Raw genomic sequence first — 24,694 nt, forward strand, 5'->3', positions numbered from 1 at the left:
GAGACCAGCTTCGCCTTGCGCCTCTGTTTTCATCGATCACAAACTCTCTACGGAGTACGGAGTAACTAGTTAGCTATTCCTAGGTTGGTTTAGTTTAACTAGAAATTGGCAAGCTCAAGCTTCAACCAAACACGCCGTGTCCGCATCCAAAGACGAGCAGCTCAACTCCAACACCGCACAGTTCATGATGGTGCTATGCGCCTTTTAGCTTCATCCAATCTCTTCTTATCGCGTTGCACATGGTGTTGTCGCACAGCACGGCATGTGCCCCTCTATAAATACACTCTGCGGCGGGCGTCGTATATCGCTCGTCCGCGTTTGCGCGAGCACATTGAGCATGTACGCGTCGGGAACAGTGGAAGCATTACTTTGAGGTTTGTGGCCAATGCAGATAAAATACGATTCCGAGCTCCTGCGCGTTTTTCTCGTTGCTAATCCCTGTTTACTCCTTTGCTCTAGGATCCTAGAACCCCTTCCTTCTCCATCGACCAGAGGTTCAGAAGTCATTCTCTACCTGCCGCCTGGCCCAGTATTCACTCAATTTCCATTAAACAACGGTTTTCAAGACAGTTTCACCGGCGATCAGAATGCTGTGGATTCCGCCGAGCTGTTGGCCTCTGCAAGTTTGTCCACAACCGTGACAGTTAACTATCGGCTAGGTCAGAAACTGGGCGGTGATGGAAAGTCAACTTTCAGATTTCCAGCCCCGATACACGATACACTTGCGGGGTTTGATTGGGTATTCCAAAATATCAATCCCCCTCGGATAAATGTGTTTGGAAAGCATATTGGTGGCTCGCTGGCCTTGATGCTAGCACTTACTGAACCGCAGTCTATAGCTGCAGTAGCCGCACAAGACCCTGTATGCGATTGGGTTGGACTGGATGACCACTGTATAGTCGAATCGGATGAAAAAGATACCTTGCCGAAACACGCGAGTTCGACTGTGCATGAGAGGGGCCTTCATGATCACAAGAAACGGGGTCGGAAGAGGAAGCCACAGAAGCCGCTGCCCGCTGATTTAGTACCCCTTCTGAAGGCGCGGAATGTTCTTTTCCATGCTCCCCAGAATTATTTCGATCCTTTCGCCTCGCCTGCGTTGTTTCTCCGAACAGCTGGGAAATACTGTCCTACCAAGTTCCCTGCTGTTTTTACCGGCCCGAACTACCCCGTTCCTTTACTCAAACCTCCCAAAGAACGAGATTTGTGGACTCTGACAGCCTCCATGCTAGAGAAAGAAGAGGCGGAGGCCGAAGAGGATGTTCCTGATTCTGCGAAACATATCGTGCGTCGCAGGAAGACTCTTACACGGTGGCCACCGGTCGGATTAGACTATGGAAGTCACCCTTCTCCGAATACCGGATATAAGGAGGCTGCATTGAACACCGTAGTTCTTCCAAATGTGAGGGTTTTCATTCATTCAAACTTATATTCAAAGGAGGCACAGACCGAGCGGCAACCTACTCTCACCGATGCTGTCGACGCACTGAGTTCACAACTTGAAACTACAACTTTATCGCCGGATGAGCAAGTTGATTCTTATCCGGAGGATAAACCTCAGTCTGCTTCAAGTCGCCGAGGTCGACATTCCTCACCCCGAGGCTCCCTCCCAGACCTAAGCAAACTGGAAGAAGAGACCATCCTCGCAGCGCAGGGTGCTGAAATGGTCCATCTCATGCACAGCGCATGTTTCTGGGGCCGAGAAAAAGGGTTTGGAGAGAATAGAGTCACGCTAGTTCGGGTGCCATACAGTAGCACCTCGTCAACTGGGAAATTTATGGGCGATACCCAAAATGCAGACAACTTTATTGGTGGTGACGGACATGACGTACAACACCAAAATACGGCGCATGAGACGTCCGTCTCTGTCGAGGAGCAAGCTGGAGAGTGGTTTCTATCTATCCCAGAAGCAGAATGTGGGAAGGATGGATCTGAATAATTTTTCTTGCAAACGGTCAGTCTTACGTCCAAATAAGCTGCAATCCGTGTGGCCTCGCCGCATTGAAAGATGCTTGCGAGCCGAGGCTGGATTCAAAAATCAACGGCCACGCACACGGCCAGCTGCAAACACTCCGTCTTAGAATATTTATCATTGGATTGAGAGAAGCTCGGGTGTTTTCTATTCATCCTATTGCCCAACTTCCCTTTGCGCAAACGACTCCAGAATCCCACCGTTCACGCCATGCAGACAAAGAAAAAAAGAAAAAAAGAGAGAGAGAAAAAGCTGACTCGACCTCATGTGGTACTTTGTCAATAGGAGGGAAAAGATATGTAGAACCAAAAATCGGAAGGGTAAAAGAAAGAAACATCCACGGATATAACTCGAATTTTTCCTTGAGGATGAATTGGCATTGGGAAAGGGGTCGTTCTGCCATACCCCAGTGAGACCGGATTACATGACAAGACACATGAGGAGGGGAAGGAGATAATAAAAAGGAAACCGTCACACCGTAAAGATATTTTGTAAGATTTTCATTATTCATTGATAATTTGTTTTGCTTCGCCCAGAGTAGGTGGAGCTGCAGGAACGGAAGTATGGGTGGACGCAGGCTTGTTTCGCAGAGATGCGACGTGCAGGATCATATTCGAGCATCGCGTCCAACAGCAAGAGCCCGCTTTCTTCTAGGCCGGTAACAATCTTTCGGATGTCTTCCCGTCTCCATTTGGGAAAGGAGCTTTTGAAGTCCGGGAACGAAGTCACGCCGGGCCAACTTCTCTCATCGGGAGTACCACGTATTCTATGATGATCACGTCAATGCATGTCCCTCAGAATGTACTACAGTAAAACTTACCTGAAAATTTTGAATATTTCGTCAATCTCAGAATCCCCGGGGAACAGTGGTTTACGGGTGCACATCTCTGCGAAGATGGCACCAACAGACCACATATCCACCCCGGTAGAGTAGTGCCGTCCGCCCAGGAGGATTTCTGGGGCTCGATACCAGAGAGTAACAACCTGATATAGGGATTAGCACGTAGGCATTTGGACGGGCACGGAGCCTCTCTAACCTCATGAGTATACGTTCTGAGCGGGACGCCAAAAGCCCTTGCTAGGCCGAAATCTGCCAGCTTAAGGTTGCCGTCGCGATCAATCAGCAAGTTTTGAGGTTTCAGGTCACGGTGCAGGACCCGATGACTGTGACAGTAACGGACGCCCTCGACCAGCTGAGCCATGAATTTCTTGACCATGGCTTCTCCAAGTCCCAATCGGCTCATATTTAAAGACCCATCTGGCAATGCCTTCCCTCGACCACCCTCGCTAACAGGAAGTGCTTCCATGTACTTCTTCAGGTCCAAGTCAAGGAACTCGAAGACGAGGTATAGTTTATGCCCATCAGCGTGGACGATGTTAAGCAGGCGAACGATATTCGGGTCGTGCATTTCCTTCAGCAGGGAGATCTCGCGAATGGCCGTGCTCGGTACTCCCTCATCTTCCGCCTCAAGGCGGATTTTTTTCAGAGCCACGATGCGACCCTGGTTGCTTAGGTCCCGAGCTTTGTAAACGACGCCATACGTGCCTGCAAAGATACACTCTCAGCTTCAGGTCCTCGCACGTATTGTTTGTGTATGAGACGCGACATGTCAGCTGTGAACATCAAGACATACCCTCTCCGATCTTCTCGATCTTCTGATAGTTTTCCATGATGCGATAATTCTATACACTGCAATGTTCGTAAACAAATAGTAATGGAGGAGCAATGAGTGTCGTTGCGCTATAACTTTGGGCACAAGCCTCGTCGTTGGCAGCGGGGGATTGTCTCGTAACGGGTCAACAGTCTCGTGTAGACGCGCGATATTGTAAGCAGGCAACAGGCCTGGAAGGAAGAGGAAACGATTGGGGAAATGGCTAAGTGTTAGTATATCCTCAACTTCACTGGAGCAGACAGGCGACAAGGGAGCCGAGATGTCATTGTCCAGGTCAGATTCTGTCAGGCTGAACGCTCCATCTTGCAGCAGCCGGGAAGTTTCTGGTTGGTGGTGGGGGACAAGGCTGCTTGTTTGGAAGTTTTGTTTCCCGGGGGAGGTCAAGTTTACAAATTTCCACAAACAAACAAAATTTCTTTTTGTTCAAGGCTCATATATTGTCCTGGTTGGCCCATTATCCAAACCTTTCTACGCGTTTATTATCCAATAAAGGCCCAGCACACCATCTGTGGTTCGGGAGTCGCGGCCAAAACGCAAAAATATCCAGGGATTTTCCACGAGGATACCTTTCAGGGCCCGTAACAAGGACTTTCATTCAAACATTGCCGGAAAAAGTTGGATGGGACCAACCAACTTCCCATTCAACCAAGTACCTGAAAGACTACTCATGGTTCCTGCTGAAAAGCTCAGCCCATATGAACGGGCTCCAGCGGCCGTTCGAGAGCTGTACAGCGAATGTCGGCGCTTGAGCGCCCTACAGATCGATTCGCATCCGCAAATTCTCGATTTTCAAGGCCTGAACAAGGATCGCTTACCTGATGGAATCGTCCTCAAGGAATGCATCCCTCCGTCTTCCCTTGAACTAGCGTTTGACGAGTTCATGGGCAGCAATTCCTGGAGGAAAGACCTACGTGATGGAAGAGACGGTGCTTGCGTTTATGGAATACGACAAGTTCCCGGTAGGTAGCAACCCGCTGACCGAGACAATGCTGCTGCGTTCCTGACTTCTCCAAGGTCTCCGGATCCTCCCATCGCTGCTCCCGCCCGCCGTCCAGACCGAACTCCTTTCCCGCTTGCTTCACCGCGATCTATCAGACGAAAGGCACCAAACCAACCTACATCTACATTACGACGTGTCCTACCCGTCTGCGTCAAGCGATGCGAACGGAGCATCGGCACTCAAAGGTACACAGCAGGAGGCGTGCTGGTCTACAAACTCGTCATTCTTTCGAGACAATCCCACCCGGACTTTTAGCCCCAAGGATGCCACGGTACACCGTCCGCTATCGATACAAGCTGCCCTCAACAGTAAACTCCGCTGGATAACGCTTGGTGGCCAGTACAACTGGACGACCAAGGAGTATCCCCCAGGCCCTCCTCCGGCCTTCCCTTCGGACATAGGTACTCTTCTTCACAGTATATTCCCGGAAACGACTGCGGAAGCTGCCATTGTAAATCTTTATTCTCCTGGCGACACTCTTAACCCGCATAGAGATGTAAGTGAAGAGTGCGACACTGGCCTGATTAGCATCAGTCTCGGATGTCATGCGTTATTCTTGGTGGGGCACGGGAACGGGGACTCCTGTGCCGTAATCAGGCTCCGGTCTGGCGATGCGGTCTACATGACCAGCGCTTCTAGATTCGCATGGCATGCTGTCCCCAAAATCATACCATCGACCTGTCCAGACTGGCTGAAGACTTGGCCTGGTGGTGGCGATGTGCCAGACGAAGACTCCCAGCGTTGGTGGGGTTGGATGGCGGGAAAGCGAGTCAATCTTAATGTCCGGCAAATGTTTCAATCTCCGCCAACTAACCCCGCAGCCTTAGGCAAAAATGACTGACTCCATCGTCCTGTGGACACCCAGCTTAGCCGCCTTTTCCAAGTTGTGGGATATTTCAAAGACGTATCTGTATGGAGTACGGAGTACAAGTCGCGTTGGGGACAGACCGCGGTAGCGTGATGCCAAGCATAATCGTCCTCCATCAATATCCGTTCTGCGTACGCTAGACGTCGTACCATCATCCACATCAGCGTGAAGCGTCGCAGACGTTCCCGCAAACCCCCAGTTATGCTAGAGTTGTGTAAGCCAAGGTAATGGGAACCCGGGTGACCGAGGCGGGGAGACTATGATTAAAGGCGGTTGATTCCTCCACCCAAGTGCTCCCCGCCATTCTCCCAGATAATCATCAAAATGGCACAAGCCCCGTTTGAAGTCGCAGCGAAAGCTAAGCGTGAATCTATACTACATCTGATTCCGGAAAAATGGCGATTGCAAGAAATCCCGTCAGCCGCTCAACAGAGGGATGTGACTGGAAGTTATATCCAACAATTCTTGACTCCACGCGAAATTGAGATCACAGAGACTGATGCCGTCGGTATCCTAGCATGTACCACTACTGGAAAATGGAAGTGTGTAGAGGTGACAGAGGCATTTTGTCACCGAGCAGCTCTTGCTCATCAATTTGTATGTCAACCTTCCAAAAGTACTATGACGATCACTATGCTGATACAAGGAACTCCAGGTGAATTGCTTGCACGAGATTTTCTTTGATGCCGCACTTGAGGATGCGAAGCGGTTAGATGCCTATTTTGCTGAGCATAATCAGCCAATTGGGGCCCTCCACGGGCTACCAATCAGCTTGAAAGACCAATTCCACGTCATGGGGGTCGAAACAACTATGGGATATGTTGGCTGGATAGGAACTTTCCAGGGCATCAAGAATGACCCAAGGAGGTGTGTATTCGAGAGCGAGCTGGTCAAGGAACTCCGTGCACTTGGTGCCATTTTGCATTGCAAAACCTCCGTTCCGGCCACCCTCATGATTGGAGAAACAGTCAACAATATTATTGATTACACTTGGAACCCTGCCAATCGAAATCTCTCTTCGGGAGGAAGTTCTGGCGGTGAAGGAGCCCTGATTGCATTGCGAGGGTCTGCAGCGGGATTTGGCACCGATATTGGAGGGAGTGTCCGCATCCCGTCCGCACACAACGGTCTGTATGGTATCCGTCCGTCGGCTGGTAGAATTCCTTATGAAGGAGCTGCCAATTCTATGGATGGCCAGAATTCAATCATCTCAGTGATTGGACCTATGGCCAGGACCCCAAGTGATCTAAAGCTCATCTTTAAGGCAGTGCTAAGCCAGAAACCATGGCTTCACGATCCTATGGCAATTGAGCTTCCATGGAGGGCCGATTTGGAACGCGAAACGTTGGATTTGATAAATGGGTCTCACCAAGGTACCGGGCAACTAGCCTTCGGGATTCTTTACAACGATGGGTCGTGTACGCCACAGCCCCCTGTCGCTCGTGCGTTAAAGATCATGACGGAGACTTTAACGCGACTCGGCCACAAGGTACATTTAAACTTAAACTCTACCAGCTTGGCAGCTCCTAGTATCATATTAACTTGCTATATTAGGTGATTGAATGGAAGCCACCAAATCATGCAAGAGGGGCCAAAATAGCGGTATGTCCTTTCAAGTCCAATGGCAAGGTCGTGGCTGACCGGGTTTTCTGTTCAAGAGCACTATATATGGGTTCGATGCCGGTGCAGACGCCCGGTACCATTTTGGCCTATCAGGAGAGAGACTCGCGCCATTTGATTATGTCTACGCCCGTAATAACCCCGAAAAAACAGCCACGGAAATTGCAGCAACGAACATTGCTAAACGTGAATTCCAGAAAGAGTACATGGAGTACTGGAACTCAACCACATCCCAGACAGGCACGGGACGTCCGGTTGATGGTTTCATCTGTCCTGTTGCACCGTATGCGGCTCCGATACGAAACGGATGTTATTATACTGCATATACAAGCATCGTGAATGTTCTGGATTACAGCGCTATCGCGATTCCTGTCACCAAAGCAGATCAAACGTTGGATATCATGGAGAAAGATTATTCTCCGTTTAATGAAGTGGATGGTCATGTCCATAGCAGCTGTAAGTACTCCATTATTAGCCCTGTTTTCCGCCATGGTCGCTGATTACTTCTTTTTTCTTTTTCTGTTTTTTAAAAAAAAAAGACGACCCTGAACTCTATCACGGGACACCCGTGGGGTTGCAGCTTGTCGGCAGGAGATATCAGGAGGAAAAGTTGATCGTACTAGCTGAGTACATCGGAGAAACGTTAAGAAAAGCAGGACACCCAGGCGCACCTCAGTCAAGCCTTTGAAGAACATTTGAGGTTAGGCGCCGAGGGCTGGCCAAGTAGATGGATGTGAGGGTGTAAAGTGTTTGCTTTCGATCCTATTTTCAATAAGGCTGTCACCGCCGGGAGCGGTGCTGACCGAATGCCGATCCCTTACGCATGATAGAAGCAACAAGTAGCCTGACTCTCAGGTAGTTATAGAATTAACATACATACGAAGTAAAGGAGCATCATCTTCGGGGCACTCCGAGCCAAGTAGCTTGGATAATTTCTTGTGAACCAGGCCGGTTGTCCAATGCAGGTTCTGCAGGTCAGCTCATAAAAAGACGCTCAGGCCTGAAACCAGCCGCCAGCCACATGGGAAACATTCGTTCGAGGGGAGTTGGTTAAGCCAGGGAAAAAAAAGGTTTGCTAGTCGTCCAGAGGGTTGAACCTGTTCCATTTCTCCTCTTCACGCAGTGTCTGTTACGGGTGTGATCGTGTTCTGTTTTAGTTCTCGTGTCTTTTGTAAATCGGTCGCTTCGTCCACTATTGGACAAGCTACTGGAGTTTAGGGTACGGGGTACGGGGTACGGAGTGCATTGCGCGTAACAGGAGTTGAACCCGCACCGGACTAACCCTGCTACACTCAAACTTTGACCAGTTCAGCGATCTGAAGTACCAAGACCCGTCCTCTCCATGAGATCTGAATAGCCACGATGAGCGATTCCGGAGCCGCTGGAAGCGATGGTGGCAAGGAAGCCAATGCGCGAGAGGACAGCAACGAAGCCAGCGCTCCGGGACAAAAGGTGACCGCAGTGAAAGACAAGAAATGCCGCTACTGTGACCAGCTGTTCACGTCCTCTTCGCTGGGTCGCCACCTCGATCAGTACCTATTTAAGAAAAAACCGGACGGGATCCACGATGTCGACGAGATCCGCCGGGTTCGAAGCGGGATCACGAGACGAACGGCGCGCAATTCGAATAAGCAGGCAAGCCCGGATATCGCTGGCAAGAAACCCACACCGGACCCGCATACCATTCCTCCGTTGCAGCTGAATCCAAGAGGCGCGGGAAAGGGCTTTCGCGTGTTTTTAAATCAGCCGAGTTGGCAGGCTACGGGCGTGATAAACGACATTCCCAACTCTACCCCCGTGTCGCAACTCAAGATACCTGCGACGCCTCTTGAACGTTTGAATCAATTGACGGACTCGAACCCGGAGACCGCAAGGGCCTTGGAATTGGCGCTCCGTGAAGTGCTGGACAGTATCAAGGCTGCTACGTAGGTGCAAACTGCATGATGCCTGTCGGCTGTATCCGTTTGCCGAGAATAAAACACTTTATACTGACGATGGATTACCTCCGTTTAGAACCCGCAAAAGCTCACGGCTATCTCCCTTCGACTTTGACCTTCAGTCGCAAACGTTCCCGGCGCTATGCCTTCAAGCCCTGCCACCTCCTCCGAGCCTCTTCTCCACCCATCCCTTTGCCTCTCCAAGCTCCTTTCCCATTGAACCACCGACGCCAAACCAAAGAGATATTGTTCAGCAGGCTCTCCGGGCGCAAGTAGAGCAATGGAAATCCGATCAGCTTGGCTCTGCAATGTCAACTGCTCAACACACGTCTCAATTGCCGTCAGCATATAGTGCAGCCTCTCCCAGTAGCGACGCAGAGATGATCGAAAGAACTTCTCAACAGCATGAAGAGATCATGATGCGCCATCTGGATCTATCATTAAGGCACTGGATGGCTCTCGCTCCACATGAGCAACGAAATCTGTGGCAGCTAGAAATCACTCGCGCATTTGTAAGGGAGACAGAAAAGCGGAAAAAGTTGGAACAGCAGCTTGACAGGACACAGCAAGAGGCAAATCAGTTACGCGCGCAGGTCGAGAAACTTACTTCCTGCCAGTGGCCGAGAGAATTTGCAATTTTCCCGCCCAACCTGCTTCCACTGACTCCCGAAGTGGCACGTGAATTGGATGATAAGGAAAGCAAGCTGAATCGCGCGGACGCTTCAAGATGGGACTACGATACATTGGTTGCGAAGTGGAAGCGCGTCGTTATGCACGATAAGAGCATGGGCCGCTCGGGCGTTGGAGCTTACATGGATCCCATCACGGAAAGACAACACGCTGCGTCCGCAACCAGAAACCTTCTGCAGAAGATCCCAAACTCCAACAATAATAACTCCAATCGCTTGGGTATGCCGTCACCATCCCAGCCCAGCAACCCTGTTTCTCCGGAATCAATGAATCTGGACCGCCAACCTGGCAATCCCCCTACTCCTTACGAAACTCGAGACCCCAACGATAACAGCGAACCGTTTAGACCGGCAAAACGACAACGTTTGGGGAACCATCAGTCTCAACCTTCCTACAACGGCGATGAGTTATCAACCCAAACGCCGCCCAATTCTTCAAATCCGACGACGCGCACCTTATCCAATTCTTCTGCCCACACGGTTCCGCCCCTAACCTATTCACACAATGCTTCAAGCCCGCTCCCTCCACCTAACAGCGCCGGAAGAGAGTCTCATTTTCCGAGCCATGCCTACCGGCCACAGAACGTTCCGTCTAGCTCCCCACATTTGAATTCTGAGCAACGACTGCACCTAGATCATCGGTCGCCTGCCGAACGGGAAGTGTCGAACGCAATGGTTAGCATGCACCATGAGTCTGTTCCACAACATCCACCGCTTCCTCCGCCTCCACCTCCCCAGAAGCACCACCCATACCCCGACGGTAATAACAGGGGCATGCCGATGAATATAAACACGTATTCTCGACCTCCGGGCGGTGTGTCTTGAAACGAGATTACACCTTACTCCTCTTTCTTCTTTCAACTAGCCCCATGCTTCATACATAGACATTGTTCTTACTCCCAGCTAATATCACTTATGGTCAAGGCACATAGGATTTCACTTCTTTTACGATTCGACTGCAGTCAAATTTTAGACGCGATACCATCGTCGTCCCGCAAACCCTTTTTCGATACACACCAATTTCCTTTCAATTTATTTCATATTTTATTTTATTTTATTTTTTCTTCGATATTCGTCTTCTGCTTTCCCCCTTGCGACTTGTATCAGCGTTCGTTCAACTTACTTCCAGGAGACTAAGACGGAGTTTGTGTGCTTGTATGAGTCCTTGTATGGCATTGATTTCCGTCTTATGTCTATAACTCCTTTCATCGAAGGTAGAAATATCAGATGTACGATAAAGGGCAAATATATATTATACCCTCACCTAAAGCAGATAAGATCCTCTATTATCCTTTTTCTATCGAGATTCATTCCGCCATATCATATCCCTTTTTGATCTCATGAAATGGACAATCATATCACATTCCAGCTTATATCATTTCCAAATATACAGCAAAATTCCTGCTTCCAAAACTAAAAAGTGAAAAAGATAAGATAATCGACCATCGAGCTCGTCGTAGAGCAGGGGGGTATCTCAACGATCCCAGAAAAGTGCACGTAGACGTACAGACGTCACTTCGTGGGAGGTACAAAGTAAATATCATCGATCATTAACAAGCCTTATTTCGTCATTCAGAATTCGTTTTCGTTATTTTCGCTGGTGGTCCCGTGGGGTGAGGTGGCATATCAACTCCTGTAAGAAAAAATTCGAAAGGCGGGTCGGTCGTCAAGTCGGTAGCGTTAGCCATTGTCCCAGAGCGTCGTTCGTGTATTAGCAAGTGATAGAGCACACACCGTTCGCCATCTATCAATCCAAAACAATCCAACACACATTCAGCAATATTAAAGAAGTCACTTAAGCACAACCGAGCTCTTTCACTGTTCCTCCTCGTCTGCCTCCCTATTCGAAGCAAAAACAGAGACTCGATTCTGGACTGCGTATATAGCGTACCCGGCCGCTGCGAGAATAATGAAGAGGATAATAATAATAATTGCAATGGCGATGTTCTTTTTAACCATATTTCCTTTCCTTTTTTAAGAGTGTGAATAACTGCTCCGCTCCAATGAACCTTTCAGAGGTGGAACTTCTGGCTGAGCTGAACGTTAGACAAGAGTTGCGATAGAAAGAAAGGGCGGCACGGCAAGCGACGAGACGCAGAGTTGTGTGTAGAGCTGCTCTGTACCTTGACGGACTTGGGGAGTGAACTGCTATGTTACCAAGCGGTAGATGCTATGGTTGATACGGAAGACCGTCCTGAATGTCGTCGTCTGCAGCGGAAAGGAAATGACAAAACCAACAAGAATGCAGGGAAAGATCTAAAAATCAGACTAATCTCTATCGCTGAGGATCGTATACAGAGAAAATTCAGATGAAAATGCAGACTTGTCTGCTCAGCTTGCTGTCGTCCCATCCACATGCACATGAGTACGGTGAGGTGTAAATAGCGGGGTTGTCTGGGCAACATTAGTTAATGGGGCAAAGCTCGACAGTCATCCCTCATCGACTTCTACGGCCATTCCAGGCCACTGTCTCGCAAGGCAAAAGGAAATCGACTACGATTTCATACATTGACATGTGAGGATCATTATCGAGAGATGCTAACCAGAAGCCCTCCAGGGCCATTTTCACCCAACGGAACAGCAGGGCCGTTTCCCAAGAAATGAACACGCAAAAGCCCCTATGGCCGGAATCTTTAATATAGACTCGGATGTTTCTCAACAGATATTAATGCACTATGTGGAGGGTTTGCTTACCAGATGTCGATTGCCTACTGGCTCGCCGTCACACCCTTCTAGAAACCTTTCAATCCAACGGTTAGGAGGCTCCCTTGCACAATTTCTTCTTTCCTTTGTTCCAGCTCGTCAACGTCCCAATTGGACTATACCAGTCGGTTCTTTAGGAAATCAGCTTTGGGATCCACAAGCCAGAGGCAAAACTTTGCCGGAAGGTCAACTACAACCAGGGCTGTTAGTAAGTGGAGTTTGGAAAAGGGAGCGCGGGCGAGCAAATGCTAAAACAGATCCTTACCACTCTCTTGAGAGCTCTCTGTGGATTTTGCACTCATTTCTGTCGCAATGAGGCCTGGGTGTAAGTTGAATACACAAAGATGCCGGTGTTCTTGTTGGATGCACTCCATAAACCGAACCGTCGCTATTTTTGAAGCCGTGTATGCGGATGTCCCGTAAGATTTGATGTGATATTAATCAAAGTTGCACCCGGAGAGGCGATTTGAAGGAATGATCGGACAGTACTTGCCGGTCCCTTTACGTTGACTTCGAAGGCCGACCACCAATCGTCAAAGTCCGATTGATCAAATCGCGCTAAATCTGGCAGGTAACCGGCATTATTTATGAGGACATCGACCGCTCGAAACTTGTCCGCGATGCTTTTGAAGGTCGCATGCACCGAGGCAACATCCGTTATATCCGTGGAATATGTTGACACGGAAGAAGTTGTGTTCTTGTGTTCCCTTGCTTCCCAAAGGTTGCCTCTAGGTCGCGTTTCGTTTCGAGAAGCCTCGATTCCCGCCTCCCAACCAGGACGATGGCCTTCGCGGAAGATTCTGCAAACGTTTTCGCAGTTGCCCTTCCAATCCCGCTACCGCCACCAGTAATCACGACTACCTTCCCAGCAGCTGCGGTTGACTCGAGTGCCGCGTACGGCTCCCGATGGTATTTCGGCCTGAACAGTGCTGGGGAGACCTCCATGGTAAAGGAGAGTCAAGGAAGAAAACCAGCCCGTTGACAGACAAGGGACTGAACGCCCATACGGGGCTCTTTATACGCCATCACTCAATCCTCGACCGGACATCAAGATGCTCACTCAGCACGTCGATTTCTCAGCAAAATCTTCCTTTGGCCACGCCGAATTGCCTAACAAGACGCGGCATTCGGGATGACGCTGAAGGTTTTGCGCCTGCGGCTCGGGCCGGGTGGGTCGCTCTGTTGTGACGTCATTGGCGAGCGGTCTGGCCCTCGGAGCGTCGGCCGAGGAGACGCCGACAGGGAGATTGGATCACTCGCGCTATCCGTCCTCGCAGAAGGGCATTGCAATGCGAAATCGTCAGTGAGCACGGAAAATGGTGCCGCCTCTCTTCAACGACCGATTTCGAATGCTTTGTCATTCCAGATCATATCCAGGTGGCGTTTGGGATCATGTCCGTCCAGGAATTGTCGTTGACAAATTTGTCAAGCTTCCGAGATACCCGACTAGGTTTCCTTTTCGCCTGGGGAACCCATCACTTTGCTTCTTCTCAAATCGGACTCATACTACTGACCTCGAAGAAGCTCTACACAAGAGATCTTATTTTCAGGCCGATCTGACTTCGATGCAACCCTTAGTTAACGATGCAATTTGTCCTGACTAACGTATTCAAACTGCCTACTTCTACCGTCAGATACGCCAATAGTTACGGAATACGGCGTCAAATGTCCCAAAGGGCGATTCAAAGACGTGTATTATCATTACTACTATGGTTTATTAATCTACTCTAGGTCTATCATCTATTAGTGGGGATAGATCGCCCGCTGGAGTACAGCTTGCCCTCTCTTTGTCCTTTCCACCTTTTCTATCTTTTCTATTTTTAAACATTCATCAGGAACTCGCATGATGCGGAATCATCACACAGATTGCAGGTATCTAATGCACCGCCTAAATCAGCCCCTATATTTCGACACATCACGGGCGGTAGGCCCATGCTGGCGACCCATGGGCTAATCTCCCGATCTGCAAGAGAAAGTATCTCTCGAGCGATTATCCCAACCTCAGTGTAGGTGCGTCTACCAAGTGGCCAGAATTCGCTCAATGATTTAAGGGCAGCCATGCTCAATCGTATCTTTTCCCGTTCCATTTGCAATCTGCGGTCCCGAAATAGATGTTTGCACGCGGATAAGTGCGCAACAGTTGTGTTTGCGATCATACTGATAAGAAAGGGGGTACAGGTGTCAAAAGCCGTGACCACGTTCAGTAGCCTACCCACCTTTTCGATGGAACTGAGGACTGTTAATGTATGCCTGTGCGTCTCGTTGGACGGGAAAACGTGTAATCGTTTTGCTGGAGATGGCGGAGCACATCTGGACACCGATTCTATGGGGCTATAGGCTAGATCTGACAGCTCACGATGGAGATCAACAATACATCTACACCCGGGATTAGAGTTTGTAAGCCGGAGGAGTCCAAGAGGCGAAGAAGAAATTCACTTACGTATGGATCAATATGTTGGCATTGAAAAGCTGCTCGTCCACAGTACCGTCGCTCCTCTTTACGTTCTTTTTCGAAGCTGGGAGGAGCGCGCACCATGCCGAAATGGCAATATCCACTTCCGCACATATGGTCCGCGTTACGCTCAGGTTTCCCGTTTTTCGACCGGAGAGGACCATATTAAGAGTTCGAGTCAAACCAATTAACTCTGCAATAGACGAAAACTCAGCATCACCCTCTGCCATCAAGAACTCCCGCATGTCATATTCATAGAGCGTTCTCGGCGGCGGGATGGTCTCAACCTTAGGTCAGCAGAGAAATTATGTATTGGGATCTGCTATGGCTTACCCCCGATTGATAGTTGTGATCCTCACATGGTAGCGCAGTCGTTATATGCAAGCCACCAGTTTTGGTCGGAAACGAACGGGTTGTCCCGGTATTGTGGGCTTCCGTAACGTATATTTGCCACCAGGTCCTCCTCCAACTTTCTTCGAGAACTGGATCTCCTTCCCCGTGTTGGATCGCGTAGCTCTCAAGTTCCATGCCCAGCTCAATGGCAAGTTGAATGGTTTCATCCAGCAACCGGAGGCCCGTCTCGGTTTTGTTACACCAGTATGCGGCGCTGGAGTATAATAGAAGAGATTGTACGTGGTATCCGGTTAAAAAGTATTCACGGCTGCGAATTGGCGCCAGAGCTCGCTGTACTTTTCGTTCTAGGGATGCAGATGACGTGGATGGATTGAATAGTGAACCGACGTATCGCATCACTAGTACCAACGCTTCAAAAGACAGCGGGTCTTTCTCCAGTCGATCCAATAGATTCCGTTTTGGGAGAACAAAGGCGTGGGCGGCGTGAAAGGTCGAATAGTATAGATCGAGCAGGTTGTCAAACGGCGAGGCCACAGGGTCGTCTATCATAGATGGAGTAGCTTGGGGATCGGATGTGACTGAACAGGGCTCCGAAAATAATATTTCCTGGCTCGGTTCGCGAATGGTGTCGATACATTTCTTCCATTCTGGGGAGACGCTTGTTGGTTCCGAGAACACGGTCGATTCACCCTGGGGGCTATCTGCGCTTGTTGCACGGCGTCGGCCTCCGCGTTTAGATTTGACGTATGTGCACCGTCTCTTGTCCAGCTGGCACCGAGAGCACTCTGGCTGTTTGGCATCGCATCTCATATGCCGCGAACGGCATTGCATACAAGCTAGGGATACGCGATGGACTGTTTGTCTGCTCGAACAAACAGATGGAAGCGACGAACTGCGCATGGTAAAGGCAGAATGAATGCAGTAACAAAAATAAAGAACCTAGGCAGGCCTGTTAACTGCATATTAACTGCCGGTTTTAATATTTTGAAAGGACATGGACGCCCTTATTAAAATCACAACGGGGTCCCTTGTCAGTGGTGAAAGTCGATTTCGATTCATAATCGCATGTACTGCCGGCCAGGACGTTCAATGCTCGCTGGCCAACGATGCTGAGCCCCGGGAGTAAACAATGCACAAGACATCCTTCGAAAGTTCGGTGCACCGATGTGCCGTGTCCGAAATCATAAAAAGCCCAGGTTGGTTCCCAAATTCTATTTTCAGACAACAGTCCCGAACAACAATTTAGCCTACAGGGTTCCTCACAAACACATTCGTCATTGCTGAATGGCGAGGCCAAGTAGCTTCAAGGTCGCACTTTTGTTAGTTAGCGTTGCAAGGGAGCGTTCCGACGAAGTGATGAGAACCACAATCATCGCCACGCTCCTCAGTATCACTGTGGGATTTCTCCGAAACCCCTTCGAATTTTCACCATTCTCCATTTCTGCGTTGTGAAAGCTGAGTAATTATGATTTTTTTTCTTTTTCTCCTTTTCTTTTTTTTTTCCCCTGTCGGAGGATGCAATAGGATTAGCCACCGCTTATAAAGCCGCCCATTTAGCTATGTGTCGATGACCAAATCTGATTTTGCTTCTTGACGATGTTCACCGTATAAAGCTGGGTGTGTATTCTCCTGCCGACGCCGCCAGACCAGTCTGATCGAATACCAAGGCGGTGTCGAGGCGATCGGCGCGCCAGCTGTGGGGATAGGGCTGAGCAGGGATTCTATCCGAGTAACAGTGTGGGAGTTAACTGGCTACTCTGTACGGAGTACGGAGTACTGGGAATTGATTCATCCAGCACAAAGGGAGAGAGAGGGGCTTAGACAGGTGATAGACAATGCAATTCCAGCAAATTGCTGGTAGTCCATTGCCCAGTTCACATTTATTTCCCTGTTGTTATTCTTTGAGCCACGTTCAAGGGTTGTTACCCCGGTGCAACACGAGGATGCTAGACGACCAAAAAAAGGCAAAATAAAACTGTTCGTCTTGCGGGGCACCTGTATACTTCTATACAGGTCTATTATACGAGGAAATAGGAGCACAACATCCAAGGGAACGAACAACCAGAGCATTGGGTGTTTAGCTTAACAATGACAGGGCCGAAACACAGATTTACAGTTGAAGAACCCCGATTAAAGTAATAAGGGTATTCCGGGGCTGAAAGAGAGTCGACTGACATGAGGAAAGGAAATGACAAAATTTCCGATAGACACCGATTGTAAGAAGGCGCCGCAGGCATGACTGGAACAAAACTCCTGATCTATTTCAACACCTTATCCACAGTGTATCCGAAAACTATAAACCGCCCAAGAAGCGCGCGCATATTAGGGGAATCTTGGTTACCGTTCCTATTTCATTTTCTAAACCGCAGAGAGACACCACGAATTAACCTGAATCGCATATCGAAAGAAGAAAGGAAATTCATCCACGCCGAGATCTCGACGATGAACCAGAATGGTCTAAATCTGAGCTGACAGGTCTATAAGGACTGTCTTCTGCGGTGTTGGTTAAATTCTCCGAGTTGTGGTAATCACGCGTATCTCGACGGCCGAACTCATCATCAGATTCATGCTCAAGCTCGCTCGGATGTTCAGCAATGTCTTTTTGCGCTTCTTTTCTCATCGTCGTAATCTTCATGTAATTGTATGTCGCAATGCAGCAGGTTGTGACAATAAGACCCGCTACATTGATTAGAGTAAGACGGTCGTCGTACAGAATCCCCGCTGCCGCAATGGTGATGACTTCCTTGAAAATTCCACAGATACTCAATGTCACAACTGAAGAACGACGAAGAAGGGCGAATTCGGATGCGATCATACAAAATGCAAGGGTTCCCGGGAATATCAGAACCGCCAGTGTACGCAGAGTTCCGAATTGATCTGTAAGTATTCCCAAGCCCGTCAAGATCTGGGAAGGCCCCTCGATCAAAAGTGCAAGAACGAGCAGGGAAACAAACATGATTGGAGTAAGGAAGAACAATGTCGAGAACGGGTTCGCGGTAGCGGGATGGCGAAGGAGCAGGAGCTGTGTGAGAGCCCATCTAAACCCGGAGAAAAATGCGGAGGCAATAATAAGGGAGAATCCAATGACGTTGAATGTGGCCTCGTCGGCAACCATCATCACAACTCCAACAGTCATGGTGCAGATGATCATTATTAATTTCATAGACGGGGTTTCGAGACCGAGAATGAGGGCGAAAAGGAGAACGAATCCTAGCGTAGAGGATTTACACATGGTAAGGAAGGTTAGAGAAATAAACTTCAGAGACATGTTCCCCAGACCAATATCCAACGATGTTGCCGTGCCACAGGGAACTAATCGAGTAAAGTAAAACAATCTGGTCACTACTGGACTCGTATTCGGGGCTCCGCCGGTCATCGAAGTAGTGGCCTGGGGAGCAGCGGGATTTTTGGGGCGCAATTGGGGAAAGAAATAGAGTAGAGAAGACGCAAGCGAAAATTGGACGAGCATGTGAAGACTAGTCGTAAACAGGGGATAGGAAAAGTCGAGGTGTTTCGGATCAAACATCCAGTTGTTATACTGAAAATCCCAATCGTAATCAGTAACCCGACGTTCGGCTTTGCGCAAGATGGGAGCTGAAGATGGACCAGAAATCTTACCAGCGATATGGACACCGAGAACAGATACCAAAGCAGGATAAACACCACATTAACCGCCAATCGTCTCGCCACATGTTTATCCGCCAAATGCTTCTGCGCTACCGAGAGTGTGACATCCTTTGAGTCTGCCTCTTCCCGACGCTTCTTCCGCAGCAAGCCTCTCTTCTTTCTCTGCTGCGTCGTAAGGCCCGCCTCCTCGTCGTCATTGAAATCATCGCCCGAACCTGCGTATTCCATCTCCGAACAGCTTCCCTCGTCAGTGTCCTTTGCCAATGACACCAGATCCGTGTCCTGCGCGGCCTCTCCGACGCCCTGGGTATTGCCGATTCCCGGTCCGCCGTCCCGTTTGTTCCCTGCCACCAAGGGCTCACATTCAGGCTCGGGGTGCTTAGATCGGGGGCGACGGTCAGAGGAGGAGGATGAAGAAGAGGAGGAAGAGGAGGAGGAGAAGGAGGACTCTCGGCGAAAGATGTTTGCAGCCAACTCTTCACTTCTCCCGGACTGAGCCTGGGGTGGATCAAGGCCCATAACTAATTGATTCAGGGACTGAGATCAAAGCAGGCTTGGCGTCATCCTAGGGGCAGTTGTTAAATCTGTGATCCCAGGCACAAGTCAACAATCATCGAAGAAGATGGCCAGATCCAGCTGTATGGAAACAGAGGGCGTCTGTCAATTGCGGACGGTGGGAAGTGAATATGTGTTGGCTGTTGATCGTCAAACATGGGACGACAAGGAATAAGGTCAAGTGGTCTGGACCCCAAGCAGGAGCAGGATCAGGCGCCTCCTCACGGTTCGACCAGCACCATCCGCTTGTCGAAACATCAAGCTCAGGTTTGGATCGCAACCGTTGATTAAAGTGCTAGTTATGATAAATTATAGTTAGTCATATTTATTAATTATTGATATGCGGCAGCATCGTGATAGCCCCTGGCCGGAGTAGCTACCAGATTTTGATTCGGGCGCACAGCTATGTAGGATTGTCCGGGTGCAGATAGATACATTAATACGTATGTCCAAGAATACCCTAATATAACTTCAACATTCGTTCGTTGCCTCTCACAAGGCCGCGTGCACTTTTCTCCATAGCTACCTCCAAAGGAAACGCTTTTTCTGTCGTATGTGTCGTTCCGGAGGACAGTGGATTCTGGAGCCAAGATGACAGGTCCAGTACTACTCCGTACTTTGTGGGAGATTCCCGGAATCCCAAATATACCGAGCAAAGTGATCAGAGGCCGACAGGATGAGGGCTGAGCTCCTTACAGAAAAGTTGCGTGATCCAAGTCGAACTGATCGTTGAACAAAACGGCACTTATGGGGATTGTAAAAAGTTAAAATACAGTTCAACAGCCTTTGCTCGCCTCCTGATTTCCTACTCAATGCTGTCGTATTCCTGTCCTTTTCCTCCCACTGTCCCTGACATCATCCATACGAACTCCAAGTCGAAACACCAGCGTTCTCCCATGACCGTCGAGTGCTCCATAATGTGTAAGATGGTGTACACGATCCAAGCTATGATCGTAGCCATGGCTCCCGTAAGCCGTACCTTGGGCCGCCCTTTATCGTAAGCCCAAATAAATCATATACGCTTTAACCACCCTTTCGCTGGCTGCCAGCCGGCGCGGGTGACGAACGAACATTGCTTCTTGGGACTGCTACAGCTGCAGCGCGTAGATCTCGATCACGAGTGTTAGCGGCCGTGCCGCTGGGGCGATTTGCGTTTGCGTTGGGATCGGCTGTTTGTGGAGAATCAGGGAAAGCATTACGCAATTCTATCTTCTTCCGTTCCATCTCAAGCTAAAAGAAGATTGATAACATTAGCAGCGAGGATTTATGACACGGCACACGGCATAACGATTGAAAGCTTCATATACGTACCACCTTTCGGACTCTAATCAAAGCCGCACTAACTCCACCATTCTCGGTCATCAGAGAGCGGCAATCCTCCACACGATACGGCTTAGAAATGATCACAGCATCCGCCACCACGATGCTCGTGTCATCCCAGCGTGCAGGCATTGTGCGGCTAAAGGCATCAAAAAGATCCTGAGCCTCCTTTGTCACTCCTTTCCCTCTCCGCTGCTCCCGTTCTTGGAGCTTGGCAACCGCGGCCGCTTCACGGTTTCGGAGAGACTTGATGTCCAGAGGATAGATGGTCGGATACGCATCAGTAAATGGAGCGGAACCATCCAGATTTGGGGAAGTTGCGGGAGACTGTGAGGGTAGGGAGAGGAGTTGGAAGCTCTGAATGCGGGCCACCGGGATAATGTGAAAGTCGCCGGGCTGCGCAAGTGCTGGAGTTACCGCGGCAATCGGAGTTGGTGGCAAGGGGGATGTATTAATTGCAATCAGGTTTGTAATAGGGCAAGCAGTGAAGAGAGTTCCCTCAAGAGTGGCAGAGGTTGGCGCCGCCGTGGTGACTCGGATGCTACGCAGAGAATCTGATTGTCAGCCCTCTTCATAACCAGACCACATCGTCGGAATCCACGGAAAACATAGCATGTTATGCAGCAGGATCCTTGGTTTAATTAATAGAAGGAAACCAAGCAGAGGTGAACTCACCGAGCTCCAATAGCTCCACTGAGCGCCACCTCCAAGCTCACAGTCCCCGAAGGCCCCGGATTGGGCGTCATGGCACCACCCGGGCCCTTCGCACCACTAGCATGGCGCTTGTTTTCTGCAGCCATGTTAGGATGTCCGGTGGACACCACTGTCTTTCGTAGCGTCACTTTGGAAGGCGGTTCTTTTTTATTAAAAAGAGGCAATCAGAGGGGCTTTGACCGCAGATGCTGGAGCATAAACACACTGTCGGCACAGCACCATAGAGATAACAGCTCCCAGGTTCAGAATGGGGTGGAGGAGCATATGATATATCTCCTGGGAACACACGCGCGATTGCCGTTTGGATTGCCTTGTGAATGCGCTGCGCTAAGAGTCAAGAAAATGAAGCAAGCGTCACCCGCTAACTATTAAGGCCAACCGCAAGAAAAGGAGTGACATGAAGAAGAAAAAAAAGTATAACAGAGAATTAAATAGGTACAGAAGAGTAGGGAAATCCAGCTCCTCAACCAAGAAGTCTGCCCAACCCAGCTCAAGAAATGAAAAAAAAAAAGAAAAGGGCAGGCTGGTGAGGTTGTGATGCGAGAGAGATTCGGTGTGTCGTTGGAGCAGCGCAGTTAGTTAATGCTGACATTGCGACGGCTCCCGCAACACGAATTGGGCTTAGCGCCGGGCCAGCTCGTCGCTCTGTGTTGGCATGAAACATCATCACATGGTAAGTTAAAAAAAAAAAAAAAAGCCAGAGAGTAGCCCTCTTGGAAATTTGAACAATGGCATCTCCTGTTTTGTCTTACACTGTCTTTTACTCATGGAGATAAAGGAATAGAATAGTTTAACTAAAATACAGCAAATCCATCAGCGTATCCAAAAACGCGTCATGATGTCGAGAGTTGTCATGAAACATGAGCTTTGATCTTTGAGCTTTCGAGCCTTTTATCCTGAGCTTTTCAGCCTTTTGGCGATGGCAGGCCATCTGGAATTAAACTGCAAACATGGCACAATTAGACTTGATAATTTGATGCCGAGACGTTTCCTCCCCGCCCAGTCCAGTTGACGTGGTGGTTCTGTCCTGCCGGGTATCTCTCGTTGGCACACTCAGGCTTGATTAAAAAGGTATGTGCACCAAAGTAATCACGTTGGGCCTGGAGAAGGTTCGCCGGGAGGTCCTGCGAGCGGTAGCCGTCGTAGAAGCTAAGGGCGGTCGAGAAGGCTGGAGTAGGGATTCCCCATAAGGTTGCCTTGCTGACAACATCACGCCATCCAGGTTGCGCCGTATGGATGGCCTTGTTGAAAAAGTCGTCGAACAGAAGGTTCTCTAGGTCTGGGTCGTTGCGGTACGCGTTGGTGATGTCCTTCAAGAAGACGGAGCGGATGATGCATCCTCCACGCCACATCAGTGCGATGGATGGTTTGTTCAATTTCCAGTTATACTCCTTGGCAGCCTATTGCATTTCCATTAGTACCCATGCGTTTTAGAAGGAGCCAGCACTGGGTAATACTCACATTCTGGATAAGCATGAAACCTTGTGCATAAGAAATGATCTTTGAGGCGTAAAGGGCTTGCTCCAAGTTCGCGATAAACTCCTGACGATCGCCGGAGAACTCGGGTTTAGGGCCACCGAGGATCTTGCTAGCGCGTACGCGCTCACTCTTCAAAGCGCTCAGGCAGCGAGCGAAAACAGCTTCACCGATCAAGGTCACCGGCATACCAAGGTCAAGGGCATTGATGGCCGTCCATTTGCCAGTTCCCTTCTGCCCAGCGGTATCCAGAATCTTCTCCAGCAGTGGTTTCCCATCGTCGTCGTTATAGCGTAAAACGTCACGGGTGATCTCAATCAAGAACGAGTCAAGGACGCCCTTGTTCCATTTCTCAAAGACGTCACCCATTTCTGCTGCAGTCATTCCTAGGCCTCGTTTCATGATGTCGTACGCCTGCAGCTTTTGGTCAGCCACGATGACCCATTATATCCAAGAGTCAGTATATGGTCCTCACCTCACAGATAAGTTGCATGTCGCCATATTCAATACCGTTATGGACCATCTTGACGTAGTGGCCCGCACCTTCGTCTCCGACCCAATCGCAGCATGGCTCGCCATAGCTTTTGGCAGCAATGCTCTGGAAAATGTCCTTGATATATGGCCAAGCTTCCTCGTTTCCTCCCGGCATCAAGCTAGGGCCGTAGCGGGCTCCTTCCTCACCACCCGACACGCCAGTTCCGACGAACCGGATTCCGCGCTCCTTGAGATATTTGCAACGACGATTGCTGTCGGGGAAGTGGGAATTTCCACCATCAATGATGATGTCGCCAGGCTCGACGTAGGGAAGAAGGGCATCGATGAAGTCGTCAACGGGCTTACCGGCCATGACCAGCAGCATGATCCGGCGGGGCCGCTTGAGCTTTGCGCAAAATTCCTGGATGGAATGAGCTCCGACAATCGATTTGCCTTGACTTTGGTTAGAACTCGCAGTGCAAGGTAATGATGGGGCAGGCTTGGGACGGTATACCTTTGGCTTCGTTTTCTAGAAACCGATCAACTTTTGACACTGTTCGGTTAAAGGCGACAACGGTGAAGCCATGATCGGCGGCATTCAAGATGAGGTTTTGGCCCATGACGGCCAAACCAATAAGGCCGAAGTCACCACTGGCATCATGATGCGCAGAGGCGCCGACATTGATGCCGGCCAAGCGCGCTCTGGTGTCAGCTCTCAGTCATGTAACACACAATCCGATAATGAATGCACCGGGTGGACTCGAAACAACTGGGCCAAAAAAAAAAAAAAAGAAGAAGAAGAAGAAGAAAAAGAAGAAGCCAAAGCTACCACGACCAGAAGTGCAAAAAGTTGAATGGGGCTTCGAGCTACGCGGAGCAGGGAAGAGTGGACTTACACTGCTTGATCAGACATGTTGATTGCGTGTCAATCGAAGTATTTCCTGGGACTTTTTCTTTCTTTCTTTTTTTTCTCCCGGAGCTGCTGGTGTTCTCCTGGACAGATGTAGGTTGGGGTTCCAAGATGGTGGGAAATGGCGCGTCAACAGGCAAAAGGGCGAACGGTGGGGTTGTTGGAGATGTTGAGGTTAGTGGGATGCTCCAGCCAAGGTCTCCCGATCACGTTTCCGACAGCTTTCAACCTTACTAATGGGTGGATGACAATTGTGAGTGAGCTCTGGGCCCTGTCCGGCGTTGGATAGTTCTGGACAAGAAAGAGATTTCTCACAGCGCAAAGAAATTAAATCAATGATTGCATTGCGT

At 49.6% G+C, this 24,694-nt stretch overlaps 10 protein-coding genes across 10 annotated transcripts; 4 read left to right on the plus strand and 6 right to left on the minus strand.

Moving 5' to 3' along the window:
- Positions 1-195: 195 nt before the first annotated feature.
- D8B26_002005 (uncharacterized protein) lies at positions 196-1,939 on the plus strand (the record flags this gene model as incomplete). The annotated part of the gene is made up of 2 exons (XM_003065949.2): positions 196-374; positions 460-1,939. 2 exons carry the CDS (start codon positions 196-198, stop codon positions 1,937-1,939), a joined length of 1,659 nt encoding a protein of 552 aa, XP_003065995.2.
- CDC28 (Cyclin-dependent kinase catalytic subunit) lies at positions 1,693-3,957 on the minus strand. Its single transcript, XM_003065950.2, has 4 exons — positions 3,607-3,957; positions 3,010-3,518; positions 2,793-2,956; positions 1,693-2,738 (listed from the first exon to the last, which is right to left on the minus strand). Exons 1-4 carry the CDS (start codon positions 3,641-3,643, stop codon positions 2,480-2,482), a joined length of 969 nt encoding a protein of 322 aa, XP_003065996.1. The 5' UTR covers positions 3,644-3,957; the 3' UTR covers positions 1,693-2,479.
- Positions 3,958-4,264: 307 nt separating this feature from the next.
- Positions 4,265-5,659, plus strand: D8B26_002007 (uncharacterized protein; the record flags this gene model as incomplete). The annotated part of the gene is made up of 2 exons (XM_003065951.2): positions 4,265-4,604; positions 4,660-5,659. The coding sequence occupies 2 exons, from the start codon at positions 4,265-4,267 to the stop codon at positions 5,484-5,486; spliced, it is 1,167 nt and encodes a 388-aa protein (XP_003065997.2). The 3' UTR covers positions 5,487-5,659.
- Positions 5,660-5,725: 66 nt separating this feature from the next.
- Positions 5,726-8,010, plus strand: AMD2 (Acetamidase). Its single transcript, XM_003065952.2, has 5 exons — positions 5,726-6,110; positions 6,169-7,002; positions 7,068-7,115; positions 7,172-7,589; positions 7,673-8,010. Exons 1-5 carry the CDS (start codon positions 5,838-5,840, stop codon positions 7,819-7,821), a joined length of 1,722 nt encoding a protein of 573 aa, XP_003065998.1. The 5' UTR covers positions 5,726-5,837; the 3' UTR covers positions 7,822-8,010.
- A 485-nt stretch (positions 8,011-8,495) lies between these two features.
- On the plus strand, positions 8,496-10,663 carry D8B26_002009 (uncharacterized protein; the record flags this gene model as incomplete). Its single annotated transcript, XM_003065953.2, has 2 exons — positions 8,496-9,058; positions 9,147-10,663. 2 exons carry the CDS (start codon positions 8,496-8,498, stop codon positions 10,582-10,584), a joined length of 2,001 nt encoding a protein of 666 aa, XP_003065999.1. The 3' UTR covers positions 10,585-10,663.
- Positions 10,664-12,850: 2,187 nt separating this feature from the next.
- On the minus strand, positions 12,851-13,407 carry D8B26_002010 (uncharacterized protein; the record flags this gene model as incomplete). The annotated part of the gene is made up of 2 exons (XM_066123705.1): positions 12,851-13,190; positions 13,271-13,407. The coding sequence occupies 2 exons, from the start codon at positions 13,405-13,407 to the stop codon at positions 12,851-12,853; spliced, it is 477 nt and encodes a 158-aa protein (XP_065979780.1).
- Positions 13,408-14,282: 875 nt separating this feature from the next.
- D8B26_002011 (uncharacterized protein) lies at positions 14,283-16,078 on the minus strand (the record flags this gene model as incomplete). The annotated part of the gene is made up of 3 exons (XM_003065955.2): positions 14,283-14,838; positions 14,903-15,195; positions 15,248-16,078. 3 exons carry the CDS (start codon positions 16,076-16,078, stop codon positions 14,283-14,285), a joined length of 1,680 nt encoding a protein of 559 aa, XP_003066001.2.
- A 1,226-nt stretch (positions 16,079-17,304) lies between these two features.
- On the minus strand, positions 17,305-19,565 carry CAS42 (Triose-phosphate Transporter). Its single transcript, XM_003065956.2, has 2 exons — positions 18,887-19,565; positions 17,305-18,806 (listed from the first exon to the last, which is right to left on the minus strand). Exons 1-2 carry the CDS (start codon positions 19,412-19,414, stop codon positions 17,688-17,690), a joined length of 1,647 nt encoding a protein of 548 aa, XP_003066002.1. The 5' UTR covers positions 19,415-19,565; the 3' UTR covers positions 17,305-17,687.
- Positions 19,566-20,130: 565 nt separating this feature from the next.
- On the minus strand, positions 20,131-22,021 carry D8B26_002013 (uncharacterized protein). The gene is made up of 4 exons (XM_066123706.1): positions 21,690-22,021; positions 21,446-21,626; positions 20,762-21,311; positions 20,131-20,680 (listed from the first exon to the last, which is right to left on the minus strand). Exons 2-4 carry the CDS (start codon positions 21,568-21,570, stop codon positions 20,474-20,476), a joined length of 882 nt encoding a protein of 293 aa, XP_065979781.1. The 5' UTR covers positions 21,571-21,626; positions 21,690-22,021; the 3' UTR covers positions 20,131-20,473.
- Positions 22,022-22,185: 164 nt separating this feature from the next.
- Positions 22,186-24,628, minus strand: GND1 (phosphogluconate dehydrogenase (decarboxylating) gnd1). Its single transcript, XM_003065958.2, has 5 exons — positions 24,331-24,628; positions 23,949-24,085; positions 23,436-23,887; positions 22,946-23,374; positions 22,186-22,884 (listed from the first exon to the last, which is right to left on the minus strand). Exons 1-5 carry the CDS (start codon positions 24,345-24,347, stop codon positions 22,444-22,446), a joined length of 1,476 nt encoding a protein of 491 aa, XP_003066004.1. The 5' UTR covers positions 24,348-24,628; the 3' UTR covers positions 22,186-22,443.
- Positions 24,629-24,694: the final 66 nt, after the last annotated feature.

This window comes from Coccidioides posadasii, chromosome 1 (assembly GCF_018416015.2).
Source record: "Coccidioides posadasii str. Silveira chromosome 1, complete sequence".
Classification (NCBI taxonomy): domain Eukaryota; kingdom Fungi; phylum Ascomycota; class Eurotiomycetes; order Onygenales; family Onygenaceae; genus Coccidioides; species Coccidioides posadasii.